The sequence below is a fragment of the Plecotus auritus genome, assembly GCF_963455305.1.
Source record: "Plecotus auritus genome assembly, chromosome: 7".
Classification (NCBI taxonomy): Eukaryota; Metazoa; Chordata; class Mammalia; order Chiroptera; family Vespertilionidae; genus Plecotus; species Plecotus auritus.
Window position 1 is genome coordinate 96,871,147 of NC_137774.1, and position 14,320 is coordinate 96,885,466.

General features: G+C 40.9%; 1 protein-coding gene across 3 annotated transcripts in view; it reads right to left on the bottom strand.

Annotated features, from left to right (window-relative positions):
• Nucleotides 1-1,366: 1,366 nt before the first annotated feature.
• The window catches only part of MEGF10 (multiple EGF like domains 10), a 171,323-nt gene continuing 158,369 nt past the window's right edge, over nt 1,367-14,320 (bottom strand). For all 3 annotated transcript variants that reach the window (XM_080677241.1, XM_080677240.1, XM_080677239.1), the window contains 6 exons: nt 13,055-13,291; nt 11,677-11,804; nt 10,223-10,346; nt 5,312-5,356; nt 4,014-4,220; nt 1,367-2,785 (listed from right to left, as the gene is read on the bottom strand). In XM_080677241.1, the coding sequence (XP_080533367.1) occupies nt 2,604-2,785; nt 4,014-4,220; nt 5,312-5,356; nt 10,223-10,346; nt 11,677-11,804; nt 13,055-13,291 (923 nt within the window). In that variant the 3' untranslated portion in view covers nt 1,367-2,603. The remainder of the gene's footprint in view (nt 2,786-4,013; nt 4,221-5,311; nt 5,357-10,222; nt 10,347-11,676; nt 11,805-13,054; nt 13,292-14,320) is intronic.

Here is a 14,320-nt window from a genome sequence, read left to right on the forward strand (position 1 = left end):
GTACACAGAACATATGAAACTTGTAAAATGTATCATGATTTTAAATTGAGAAGTGCACTAATTCAAAATAAGCAACTGAGATTAATACCATAAGAACATGCCTATGATAAAATCAATGGTCAGGGAAATCTAGGAACCCTTTTTATTACCAATGTGATAATTGTGTGGCATGCAGATGTGAATGAGTTTTAGGGTCAGTATACCCTTCTCTCCCTTCCCCTCCCCTCTTCCTATAGTGGAATGAGAAAAGAAACAGGTATTTTTTGTCTTTTACTTATCTCCAGGGAGTATTGGGAAAACTCAGACTTACCATGGAAATTTGAAGAGATGATCCTTAAAAAAAAGAAAGTGGGGGGGGGGGGATGTCACTTTTTTCTTACCAATAAGGACTCTTTATGGCTATTGACTAACAAAAGCCTCCAATAGATGCCTACCCCCTATCATTGCGCAAGAGTCAGGCAGTGGTTAACTGTTGGAATAAATCAATTCTTTCTAAGGTGTATTCCAGGCAAGCCCATATCTCCTTGAATTAACTTTGGGGTTCCCTAAAAGAAAGAGGCACCAAAGGAGTAAATGCTCTAAGTATGTTTGTTCTGTCATCCATCTGACCAAACTGCCATCACAGGTGCAGGTGTATGACATGAAATCACTGGATATCCCCACTCAATGACTGGTGGGGACAATGCCACACGTGTACTACCGGCAGAATAGGTGCACAATATATATTTGCTAATTGACTCCCTGAGACAGGACACCACATAGGGTGTCTTTAAAAGATTGAAGACCAATGTGTTCTCTTATGAAGCTGCTTCTGCTTTCAGCCTTCCAGCCCTTTGGCTTGCTCACGCAGGTCCAAGAAAGAGAAACTAACTTTCTGGCATTACATTTGCATTCTCATGAACAACTACCTTGTGGTGAAAATGTTATTGCATGATCAGTATGCACTGGATGAGCATCCGTTCTGTTTTGCCTGGAGCAGTCCAGATTGAAGCCCATTGCAGGATAATCATTGATAATGTCCGCATTTACTCTCTAAAGTGTCCCAGTTTGGAGGATCAATTATATGATCACCCTAGTGAAGGTGTTAGTAAGAGCAGTTTGTGGCACTCACTCAGGAACAATAGCTCCCCACTCCCCCCCGCCCCCCGGTTTAACCAAGACTCAGAACCCACAGACCAAAGGAACTCCATTTTAAAATATTGAAAACCTTGTCTATTTCAATTATAAGTCATTCACCTATGGTTTTGTACTATTTTAGTAATGACCAATTTTTAATATATTTGATTTATATATTTCTATCTCCTCCCTCCGAAAGAAAAAAAAAGCAATGCATTTTTATCAAGCAAAAAGATAAGTGGCAACAATACAAGAAACAACAGACATGTAATATTTTTTCATTAACAATTCAAACACTACAAAACGTAGAATATACAACTTAAAAATGAAAATACAAATTAAAGAAAAATGGAATACATGTCATATTAGCAATGCAAAAGACCAGCTTAAGCATAGTTTCTCTAAATCAACAATTAATAAAAGAAAAGTGCCCTTTCCTCAAATACGCACAAAAACATTTCAGTCACTTCTAGGGAAAATTAATAAAAACTTTCTGCTAATTCTATATTACAGCATGTATTACTAATGGTTTACAAAACTTAAGTGTCTTCGTACACTTAAAATTTACAGCCTTTTCCAATCATTCATTATACACTCATTCAATCCAGTCTGTCAAAAATAAAATTATTCCATTTCCATATTTATGAAATAATTACTGATATGTTATGGATCTCAAGTGGTGAATGTGTATGATGGGGACAGTGATCGGAATAATGTCATGGATCTAAAGTGGGCTGTGGGTCAAACAGGGAGAAAAATCACCTCTGCCTGGTACATATTGACTCCTGTAATAACTCTAGTATTTCTAAAATAATTCTAAGTGTACATTTCTTCATTCTAAAAAAAAGTCTAAAGTTTTCATATTTAAATTTTCTACCTCTGCTAGGGTTTTATTCAGTCTATCCAGTTATGCCACTTGACAGAATGTTTTCTCCTGGGTTCATGTTACCCCTACAATTCTGAGTCCAACTGAAAAAAAAAAAAAAAACAAAAAAACACAACACACACACACACACACACACACACAAATAATCAGGACTCAATAATATGCCCCTTTTCTTCTACATATTTAGTGATTCACACTAAATTTTATGGCAAACTGCACAATCCTAGGTACAGATCTACAATGCGAATGAGAAAGAAAATCTTTAAACTTTAGTTTTTCAAACAATCATACCCATGTCCACTGCAACCCACGTTGCTGAAGGAGTTCTGCAAGTTCATGCTCATCGCCAAGATTTTACAGGAAATCATGCTTCAGGGGTGCAGTTCTAAAACTAACAAGAATGGAAAATCATATGGTATCTCCTGCCCAGCCACCCGGACCCAGGGACCTACCGTCAGTCAGCCTCAGAGCTTTCTGGGTTATGCCCAGCAATTGCCTACCAAGTCGATTAACATTCACATAAGGTGGCAACTTGAGGATGGAGAAGAACCAAACTGCAGTTCTGGAAAGGGTTCCAGCGGCTACGGAAGGTCCTTTGGTGTCATTCACTGTTGCTGCTGCTGCTGCTGCCTCCGTCCTCTCGCGTGGGGGAGGGTGAACTGTCTCGGACTGGCAGCAGGTCATAATGGCAAGGGATGTGACTGTTCTTTGGAAGGTCGTATGGATCCTGGGTCAGATGCCCATTATTGCTGAATATTCCTTGGACAACACTCACTGTAGGTTCTGTGACAACCAGGGACATGTTAATTTATTGGCAATAAAAAATTAATAAATTGAACATGGAATTTCTTGCAAATGGCAAATAAGAAAATATTATTTTAAAAAACAAATGATCCTTTTATAATCACAGACGTGGTTACTGTGTGGTTGGTAGACCCACTGATGCCCAAAAATAGTGCTCGAAACAAAAGGATGACTGTATGATTGGGATCAAGACATCCAGGGAATAGACAGAAACCCTGGATATGAATCATTGTCTGAAAAACCTGGGAAATAATCTAGTGCAAACCCCTTACTCTACAGATGAGAAGACTGAGGTCCTTAGAAGTTAACTCGATTCATGGAAACATAAGTTGAGTTCCAATCTTATGATGGTAAGTTTATGGGACAGTGCAAAGGGGACTGGTTACTGACCTTTCTATAACAATTTAGTTCACTATGCCTTCCATTTTAAAAAGCTGTCTTAATACTTTTAAAATAGTTATATATCTTCAGTGACATGTCTACAGCATGAAATGAATCACTAGCGACTAGAGGTAAATTAGTCACTTCATTTACAAGTAGTAAAGAATTTTTTAAAGTTTAAATCATAAATACTGATACAAAGGTAAAGAGTAAGAAAAATTAAATGATATAGCCCTATTATCTAGCTAGTGATAGCTCTGATATGTTTTAACTTTCCCCAAATTGCACTTGCAAGAGGCAATCAAAGTATCTCTAATTTTAAATTGAATTCTTATTAATTTGTACCAGACTCACAGTTTAGACTCTTACTGATATATTAGACAAATTTAAAAGTAAAATATTTTAATCCTGCTAAAAGCATTATATTACATTAATATAATGAAAGCAACCAGGAATTGGAACCACCTGTTTAATCTAGTGGAACCATTTGTTTTGGCTAAGTTGACATATTAGCTAATATGATACATATGCTATTCCACAAGTAGGCTAAAATATTCACTATGGTTACAAAACAAAAGATGGATGACCAGGTGGGAGATAAGGAAAACTTCCTTTAAATTTTCTAAATGGTGTTTCCCTAAATAAATTATATGACATCAATTAATATGATCATGGTAAACACAGCTTACATTTAAAATATGGGCCATTATTTTTAAAGAGGTTTGTATGAAATGCTGTTGTATTCTCAAAGACTTTGAAAGTTTTGTTGTTTTTTTTTGCTTTTTAAATTCCCATACCAGGTTCTTTCTTAGTTTAGGAGACTCACCAACTTCATAGACATTCTTGTTAGCTGAAGTTGAGTTATTGATCTCTGCATATGGGGAATCTCTCCGTGCTGGTGACTTCATCTCCACATAACCACACTCCGAGTTCTTGGGGATAAGTACAGGTGGGTCTTTAATAGTGGCATATGGGTTTTCAGAACTGCTTAGGGAGCAGTTACTTGAATTATATTCAGAATTCTTTCCCAAGTCTGTAAAGAGAAATAGTGGGAAAAAGCAAATGCTATTACATGAACGTTATTTTTAAAATTTTATTTTGCAATTACAGTTTACATTCAATATTATTTTGTATTAGTTTCAGGTGTACTGAACAATGTTATTTTTTTTTCTTGGTGATAATTTACTTGGGCAATTTTTTAAATTTTTATTATTATTACAGAGAGAGAGAGAAAGAGAGAGACATTGCTGTGAGAGAGAAACATCAATCAGTTGCCTCCCACACGTACCCTGACCAGGGATCAAACTTAGAACCTGGGTATGTGCCCTAACAAGACTTGAACACGCCACCTGTTTGGTATAGGATGATGCTCCAACCAACTGAGCCACACCGGCCAGGGTTGGGCAGTTTTTCTTTCTAGCTAGTTTTCTGAATTATATACACTGAAAATAATACTAAATGTTTTTCACTTATTTTGGAGAGAATTTTCTATAAAATTACTAAGGTGAATACCAATACAAACATCATGGATTTGATTTCATTTTGATTATCACACTCAAATAAAATAAAGCCTTTGAGAATTTGGAGACTCTTAGTAAAATAGAATGGAATTCATTTTAAGCGTCTCCAAATTCTCAGAGGCTTTAATTGGGAAACCATTTGCTGATCAACTCAGGAACACAAGAAGGTTCTATTATCACGGTGAAGAAAGCATTTGTGCTGTGTGGATTTCTTGTAAAACCTCAGTACTGGGCACCTGAAGTTATTACTCAAATTCTTTCTGAAGAGCAGGCCTCAGTGAACACAGAACCACGCTGATCTCTTCCTATTTTCCCTGCTCTTTCCTTTTCTCCCCCGTAAGCCATACTTCTTTTGAGGGAAATATGAGTGTTTCCCCAGCAAAGTGAAACCTGCATTCCCCTAGATTTCTGCTCTAACTGATCCATCTATGATCACTGTCTTGATGTCAAACATGTTTTTGTGTTTGTTGGAATTACCACAGCAAGTCTACATTTCTCCTACACTGACACTCTTGTTCATGTGGCAAATTATTTCAGTCTCTGAGATGTATTTTTTAAATTATGATTTTGATAAATGTATTTCTTCCTCAAATCCACACCATACCTTTTAAGGATTTTCCCATATAACTTCTGTCAAGTCCAAAAGCACCTGTGATAAAGGAAGAAAAGAAATACCCAGTGAGAACTGAAAGCAAGAGAGAGCTCATCTACTATTTCAAGGTCACAGAGGAAGATGGCTGGGCACGCACTGCCTTCCCTTTGCAGACCACCAAGGCTGCTGCTTTTCACACCTTTACTCCAGGTCTCCCATGCCGGTTACCCTAGCACTTAGAATTAAAAATACATATGTGTCATTCTGATCATTCTCCTGCTCATTTACAGTGACTTGGGAAAGGCAGATTGACACAGGGTAGCAGCTGAGGCACAGACAAATGAGTCCACTTTATTCAAGGTTGCACAGTGGAAAAGACACAACCAGAACTAGAACTGAGATGAAGGTCTTAAATTTCATCACTTGTTAGCCACATGACTTTGGGAAAGATGTTAAACTCTCTGAGAATTTTCTTTTTTTAAAATATATTTTTATTGATTTCAGAGAGGAAGGGAGGAGAGATAGAAACAACAATAGGAGAGAATCATTGATCAATTGCCTCCTGCATGCCCCCTACTGGGTATTGAGCACACAACCTGGGCATGTGCCCTGACCTGGAATTGAACCGTGACCTTCTGGTTCACAGATCGAAGCTCAACCACTGAGCTAGGTCAGCTGGGCTCTCTGTCAATTTTCTTATCTCTAAAATGAGGAAAACAAAACCTACCTTCAAAGCCTTACAGAGTGGTGGTGGTCATTAAGTGAAACAGGCCTGGTAAAATCTGAAGCACCATGTAAATGAACGGTGTTTCAGTTACTGTAACACTTACTGTGTCTCAGCTTATGTCTATCTGTAAGCATTCCAAAGCCTTTTTAATTATCGTCGAAAGGAAAACTATAGACTTAGGTTAAAAACAGAGAGTAAGAAATGATTTGTGATGAACATTTAAGTAAGTATGAGAATGGTTAAGAAATGACCCGCTACCACTGTGCATGTGTTTCTCAAAATGACATTAAACTCAAGTTCTGATGGTGATGTCCTATGGGGACACACGGTTGTGGAGAAAGGAGAATCCCTTAAGAGGAGAGGTCGGGTCTAATATCAGCCCTTGTGGGACAGGATGTGGGAATGTCTTCCTCTCTCAGGCACACTTTTTTGGGTCTGGGTTGTGAAATCTAGCCAAGCTCCCAGCTTATGGGAAAGGCACCCCTTCAGCAGGAAGGCAGGACCAAAGGATGTGTAGTGAAGAATTAACCTACCAAAGAGAGGTCTGGCCTTTGCCCTTGTTCCTAGGAGGTAATATCTAAGTCCTTGGAATTCCTGCCCAGTAAGAGTGTTTTTGTTTACGTGAGGGCCTATGGCTACACTGGATAGTCTAACAAAGTAATTTATGGGATGAGGGTTGGGCCACTTGTTATCAATGTAACCTTCAGGTGGGCTGGAGACTGAAGTCAACCACATGGGTAGTGAACTAAGTCTACATGACCAAGCCCCCATAAAAACTCTGGACACCAAGGCTGAGGTTAGTTTCCCTGCTTGGCAATACTTTATGTGTATTGCCACACACTGTCTCCAGGAAAGGTTAGTGCTTCCCATGATTCCATTGGGAAAGGACAACAGGAAGTTTCATGCTTTGAACTTTCCTGGACTCTGTCCCATATCTTTTTCCTTGGGTGATTTTATTCCGTATCCTTTTGTTGTGATAAACTGTGACCCTGAGTATAACAGCTTTCAGTGAGTTCTGTGAGTCTCTCCAGCAAATTTTTTATCCCGAGGGTGGTCTTGAGGACTCCCAGACTTTGTAAAGGGGCCCCGGAAGATGGGCAGGGGCTGTAGTCTCTGAGAGCTCCTTATCAAGGAATGCTGTCTATCTTACTCTTTGCCTATTTCCCTTAGCTATTTCCAAACTGTACCAAAGTCTTGTTATATGAACATCTTGGCTTTAGCTTGCAGTGAGCCTTCCCCAAGGAGTTAAAAAGAGCAGTATGGGGTGCATAGTAAATTAGGGAACAAGAGTTGGGTCTGTGAGACCAAATACCCCTGCCAGATTCTCTCTTCAGCACCTTGGAAAATCAGGGTGCTGTTTTTTGTTTGTTTGTTTTTTGTGTTTTGTTTTGTTGTGTTTTGTGTGTGTGTGTGTGAGTGTGTGGTGTTTTAAATATGTTTTTCTTGATTTCAGAGAGAAAGGGAGTGGGAGAGATAGAAACATCAATGATGAGAGAACTCATTGATCAGCTGCCTCCTGCACACCCTCCACTGGGGATTAAGCCTGCAACCAGAGCTTGTGCCCTGACCATGAACCATGGCTTTCTGGTTCATGGGTTGATACTCAACCAGTAAGCCACACTGGCTGGGCCAGGATACTTTTTAAACAAGGGAGCAGGTAGGTTTCCCCATAAACTCCCATATGTCCCCATCCCTGGACAGATGCTTTCAAATGCACTCATTTTAATCTAATTCATACAGTGAGCCAGAACACGATCATTATCCCTATTTTACAAATGAATAAATCAATCTTGAGAGGGTGCTTAACCCAGTGTCATAGAAAAGAACCAGGAATTGATCTCAGGGCTCTTTGTGTCAAGTTCAAGGCTCTTTCAGACAACCTCACCACAACATTCCCATCATTGAACCACCTACACACTTCATCATCAGCAATGTGCCTCACTCGGTTCTTCATAAGAGAAGGCTTTTCTGTGCAACAACTTTAAAAGTACATGGAATGCAAAATTATTCTTGGAATGGAACAAACCAAGAAGATCCAGAATTTCCAATGAAAACTTTATGTGCCTTGGGTCTCACTGAGACAGAAAGCAGAGGTTTATTTGTGACCATTGCAATGATTGTGTGTTCTGGAGTCAGAACAAATTACATTAGGAAACGTGGAACAAGAGGACTTTTCCCTCAGGAGGACTTGGTGGTATTTTACTGAATATCAATTTAGGTGCTTCTTTCATGTAATTTAGACTTCTTAAAAACCTCCCTAATGTAAATAAACTCACCACTAAGTGTGTTATAAATAAGTATACTGTAAGAATATCTTATAAATAATTTTACTGTGCATGTGTAGACATACACATCTCATAGATAATATTGGTGTAGAATGCAGATAAAAGCTAAGAATTTATGCTCATTTTGCTTTTTAAACATTTGCATTTCTGAGGTAAGAGGGGACTTTAGAGCGCACAGGGATTGGTTCCTACATCTGGCTCAGGTGACTGAGCATACATGGTGTTCTCAGAAAGATCAGGGGGTGTGTGGAGGGGAGCACAGTCAGAGCCCAACTGTGAGCCTAGCTTTCCCCCTTCCTTCCATGGCATCTTGGACAGGAGATTGACCTCTCCGTGCTTCCCAGTTTTCCCTTCTCTACAAAACAATATTCAGGAAGGGCCCATCCAGTAGGGGTGTCAGATTTAGCAAATAAAAACATAGGAAGGCCAGTTAAATGGATTTCAGAGAAACAACAAGTAGTTTTTAGTATAAGTATGTCCCATGCCCTATATATTTGGGATATATTTATATTAAAAATATTTGTTGCTTATTTGAAACTCAAATTTAACTGTGCTTCGTGGCAACCTTACCAGCGAATAAATACGCATGAAAGGGTTTGATAACCATAAGGTGCCACGCACATTAGTTACTATATCATCAAGCTCCTCCTTGGAAACAAGGAGCACGTGCTTGGAAGTGGCACCACCTACTCCATGGGCATCCCGGCAGCTCTTCACGTGCGGTCCAGGGTCCTCACCGCCTTTGCAGGAGGGCCATGTGGTCAAAGCTTTTCTTATAATAATACAGCCACACTGTTTGCCTTTTTCACTCTCCTTCCCTCTCAAGTCTGTAGTGGAGTTTTCCAGGAGCTACACCAAGTGTGAAGTCACTGCTGCCTGATTGCAGCAGCAGAACGAGAATCTAGCTGTCCTTCATTAAGCCAGACGTTAAAGAGATTGAAAAAAGTGTTAAAGAATGACACTCTTCTCGCTATTTTGGGGGAAAAACATAGTAATTTTTCATAAAATGCATCGTAAGTTATGAAATGAGATCATTATGATACATTAATAAATAACTACTTTAAGTGTTCTTGTTTAATTTATAATATGGTAAATACCAGTGGATATAAACCATATCAACAGAAATTCTTTGGGGCCATTGATAACTTTGGAGAGTGTGTGAAAGGGTCCTGACGCCAAAACACTTGAGAACCACTGATTTATGATATTCCTGTTGATATCTCCATTTCCTCACCTCCCAGGGCCGTGGTCAGCAAACTGCGGCTCGCGAGCCACATGCGGCTCTTTGGCCCCTTGAGTGTGGCTCTTCCACAAAATACCATGGCCTGGGCGAGTCTATTTTGAAGAAGTGGCGTTAGAAGAAGTTTAAGTGTAAAAAATTTGGCTCTCAAAAGAAATTTCAATCATTGTACTGTTGATATTTGCCTCTGTTGACTAGTGAGTTTGCCGACCACTGTCCCAGGGGAACAAAGGGGAGCCCACAACCTGGTACCCAGCTGAATAGGTTTAACTCCCAGTTCTACCACTTAGTAGGGGTTTGAGACTTCGCACAAGTTACTTAACCTTTTAAGACTCAGCTTCTTAACTGTAACATGGAGATGTTGCTGCTGATAATAGTTCCTACCTGTTACAGCGCCTAGGAGAATTAAGTCAGTTACTATAGAGAGAGTTGGGATGTCAGCTACAAGCAGGCAGAGGTCCTTATCTCACTTGATCATTCCTGGCACATAGCAGAAACACAATTAATGTTGAATGAATAAGACACTTGGGACAGTCCTAAGCCCCCTATGGGCGTGAGGTAGAAGTCAATGAGTCTGTCTTTCACGCATGTTTCTAAGAGATAAACCTCTGACTATCTGAGGTGACTAAAAGGTGAAGGTGCTTGTTGGGGACGGGAGTCGGGAGAATCACCGAGCTCGTTGAGGTAGCCGCCGTGTTTCCAATCCGCGGGCAGTGTGCCCGTGCAGTCCACCACCGGGCCTCTCTTCCCAGGATTCACATTCTTCAGGTTCACAAACAGCTGATTGTTTTTCGACTATTAAAAATATAAACAACAAAAGACGTAAAAAGAGAATATAATGTGGCACTGCACAATGCTACTGGTCTGGGGAAGCAAGTCCATGGCACGTACCAAGGGCTGGTCCTTGAACAAGGCCGGCGAAGGGGCAGAGGTGACCATGTCTGACCTGGCGGGACACCGAGGAAGCAGGAGTGTATGTCCCTTGGCCCCAACTGTTCCCCCCACTGCCTCAGTTTCTTGATTTCATGTTGTTACTCTGTACCAATTAGGCCTTATTTGGGTTTACATACATGGAACTTTACATTGAAAAAAGACAAATTCCTAGTCGGAGCTCTCCCATCCAACACTGTATGATCTTGTAAGAGTCACAGTGACTCTCAGCAGTTTTCCAAGCTATAAATATGAGGATAAGATCATCTACTTTGCCTGCCTCCCTGAATGTGAATGAGAACAAATGGAATGCTGAATATGAAAGTCTCTGAAGAATGTGAAGTGCTATTTAACTACAAGGCACTATAATTAAAATCCAGCTGCATTAACTTAATTGCAACTGAATTAATTTTATTAGCTTGGTTGTCTTCTAAGAGAGAGCTGGAATTAGACAACGGAGACTGGATATATAATTTGGGTACAACTAGGAAGGGAGGCATGTTGGGGATTTCAGTGCATGTGGAAGGGACCTGGGGAGTCCTACAGGAAGCGGCTCGGGTTCTAGGCAGCCCTGGCTCTTCAACCTTTCTGCCAAGTGGGGATAATAACTACTCTTGATTCATAGGATTGGCGTAAAGATTAAATGAGCTTCTACCTGTAAAATAATTAGAAATGCTTGGCACATTGTTTCTGTTTGATCCCTTTGATGTACAAAAATGCAATTTCATGTGGTTTGACCTAAACACATACATATCATTGTTGTTGTTGTTGTTATGAAAGTACAAGTGGCCAGGAAAGGGCCCTAGGAGACAGGTGATCAGAAAAGACAAACTTGGCGATTTTACCCAGGAATGAATCTGCTATGAGACATTATTTTAAAACCTCACCCAATATTAGAAACATTTTTCCAAAGAGAAGTAATGGAAACAGTACAAACTGTAGAGACAGAAAAGCCTTGCCTCACATCGCAGCTGCCTCACCCACTAGCTGGGGAGCTGTGTGTGGAAGTGACTCAAATTCCCCATTCCTCAGGGTTATTTAGAGGGATAAGCACTTACAGGGCTGTTTAGAGGGATAAATGAGACAATAGATATAAAGTACATAGAAAAGCATGGCAAACAGCAGCCCTCAATACCTGCGTATTCCCTTCTCTCTCCCCTGCCTACCCTCACCGACCGGAGCCATTGCCTCTCACCTTGGCGATGGTCATCCTGTCCCTGTTGTTGACCCGAGGGGATGTGGCACACTGGGTGAGCGTGTGGTAACTGGGGTTGGTGAAGTAATGGCTGTTAGCATTTCCACCGTTGCCATGAGGAAGAGTTTCTGCAAGAGAAGGAGGAGACAGTTAAGATGGCAGGCTCCCCTAACCCTGGGTGGAAAAAAGGGAAGCAAGCTATGTAATGAGAACATATATTTGGGCTGCTTCCATATTGCAAACTGGGCGGAATACCCTCCTGCCTAGTACACTCAGCGAAGCTTCTAGAAGCAGCAGGAATCTGACTTCTTACCAGTTTTCTTGAAAAGTGTGAAAATATCCACAGATATGGCTGGGAAGGCACTGCTTTGAAGTTATTTCGGCTGTCATTTTCCTCTTTTTTAAAACACTTGAGTCCTTGACGTGATATTCTGTACTACAATATTTTGGATGGCTACTTTATGCATTCCCCCACAATCAGTGTATTTACAATCATGTGACACCCCCAAAATCCTTCAGCAATTGCCTTCCAATTAATAAATATTTTAAGTTTCCAAATTCCTCTGTTTAAGTGGTTACTTCTTCTGATGACTGAGCGTGTCACCTAAAAATTTACTTTGATGAGGACTTGTGACAGAAAGGAAGATTTAGGAGTTTTCTTAAGGAAATGCCCTGGTTCTTGCTAAAACCAAAAAAACTGTTTCTCTGGTAACTTGGTTGCTGTGCAGTTAATGATTTGTGTGGGCTCGGGGACGCGCTGGAAGGAACTGCGGAACAACCCAAGGTGAGAGACGGCAGACCTGGCCCTGGTCCCCGGCCTGCTCCAGGCCTTGGTGAAGTTACAGCCACCCCCCTCTCCCCTCCCTGTCCCCACAGAGGGCAAAACCTTGGGACTCGTTACCCAGTAAAGCTTTTCCCAGGTTGAAATTCCCAAAGTCTAAAGCAGGCGTCCTCAAACTATGGCCCGCGGCCCGCCGAGGACTTTGATCCGGCCCGCCGGGTGCCGCTGCCTGTCCTGCTTAGCAGCCGACTCGTCCTGGGCCCGCAGTGCGCATAGGAATTCGTTCATAGTTTTTTGTTTTTTTTAAAACTACAGTCCGGCCCTCCAACGGTCTGAGGGACAGTGAACTGGCCCCCTGTTTAAAAAGTTTGAGGACCCCTGGTCTAAAGCAATCACATAGAATACAAAGGTAATGATATTACTACTGTTGACATATAGAACACGTCTCAAACAACGAACCTTTTCCAAACATAACATTTCCTCAAGGCTACCTGACAGTAACAATGGACAGCACACCCAAACACCCAGTTTCAAAGAACCAGGTAAGAAAACTGAACTTTTCAAAGAGTACAACACCTCTAAGGACCCCAGTCTCACCGGAAATGGCATAGTCTCCGTTCATGACCCTCATAGCGGGGGTGTAGGTCACGGCTGGCATGCTCGACTCCTTTCCCTTCTGCTTGTGTCTGTAGATAATGAACAAGGCCAGGAGGAAGAGGACGACCAGGACAAGGATGATGATGCCAGCGATGGCCCCGATCTGGTAGGAGTCAGCGGGAAGAGCTGTGCTGGTTCTGCTTAAGCTGTTCAGATTCCCAACTATTATAACACCAGCTAGAAAAGAGAAAAGGCGACTCGAATAAGGATGACAATGTGCTGTGTAAATGCTTGAGCTCTACTTACAAACATCTCCCGCTGTGCTAAGACCAGGATACTTTTAGCTCATAAGATGTTAATTTGGAAACAAAGTGGGAAGGAAAAACAAATGTTCCTCATTTTCAGATATTGTTGGCTGGTCTGTGCCTAGAAAAAGGCAGCTCTAAACTTCGAAAAAAGGCAGGAGTTCCTGAACCCCAAGATTCAACAGTAGGATTTGGGAGCTTCTCACCTATTTCAGTTTAAACACTTTGGCATTAATTGGGAGTGGCACTTCATAAATTTTTTATTGTGCTTTATTTATTATACAGTATTAAGGTTATGAAGGGCTAGCTCCTAAATGTCTCAACTAACTTAATTTTATGTCTACCTTTAGCATTTTTAACAGTAATTTTCCTTCCAAGCAAGGTTAACTCCATTCTAAACCTAGTCAAAGATCAGGACCTGCCTTATCCTGATTTCAATGGGCTTTTACTTCAGAAAATACTGCTCTACACAGTTATTTTCTATGACAGAAAGGTCTGTCCCAGTAATACCTGATAACATCACCCTAAAATCTTACTCATAATTCAAAACTCAAGTTTTCCACAATCCTTCCTCTTGTTTCATCAGGTGAAGACACTGAAGGTATGGATTCAGGGTCAAGAAACTGGCATCTCAAACACTTGACCCTGATATTCTGCTTTCACCTAAGCTCTTCCGCTGCAGCTTCATCATCTGAAAATGAGGAAACTGGCCTCCCTGAAGGTGCTTCCAGCTCTAATGTCCCCGTGACTTTATAAGGCTAAATGCCAGACCTTCTGATGAGACAGTCTGCCCCGGAACACAGAGCACCAAGGACCAGTGCAGTGTGACTACAGCGCATCTGTAATGATGATGTGATTGTGGAACATAACATCCTTCGTTAGGACAGTCAGACATAAATCACGAGCATGCAACTGTTATTGTAGGAAAGAAATGAACTGAGTACCTACATAATCTACAGTG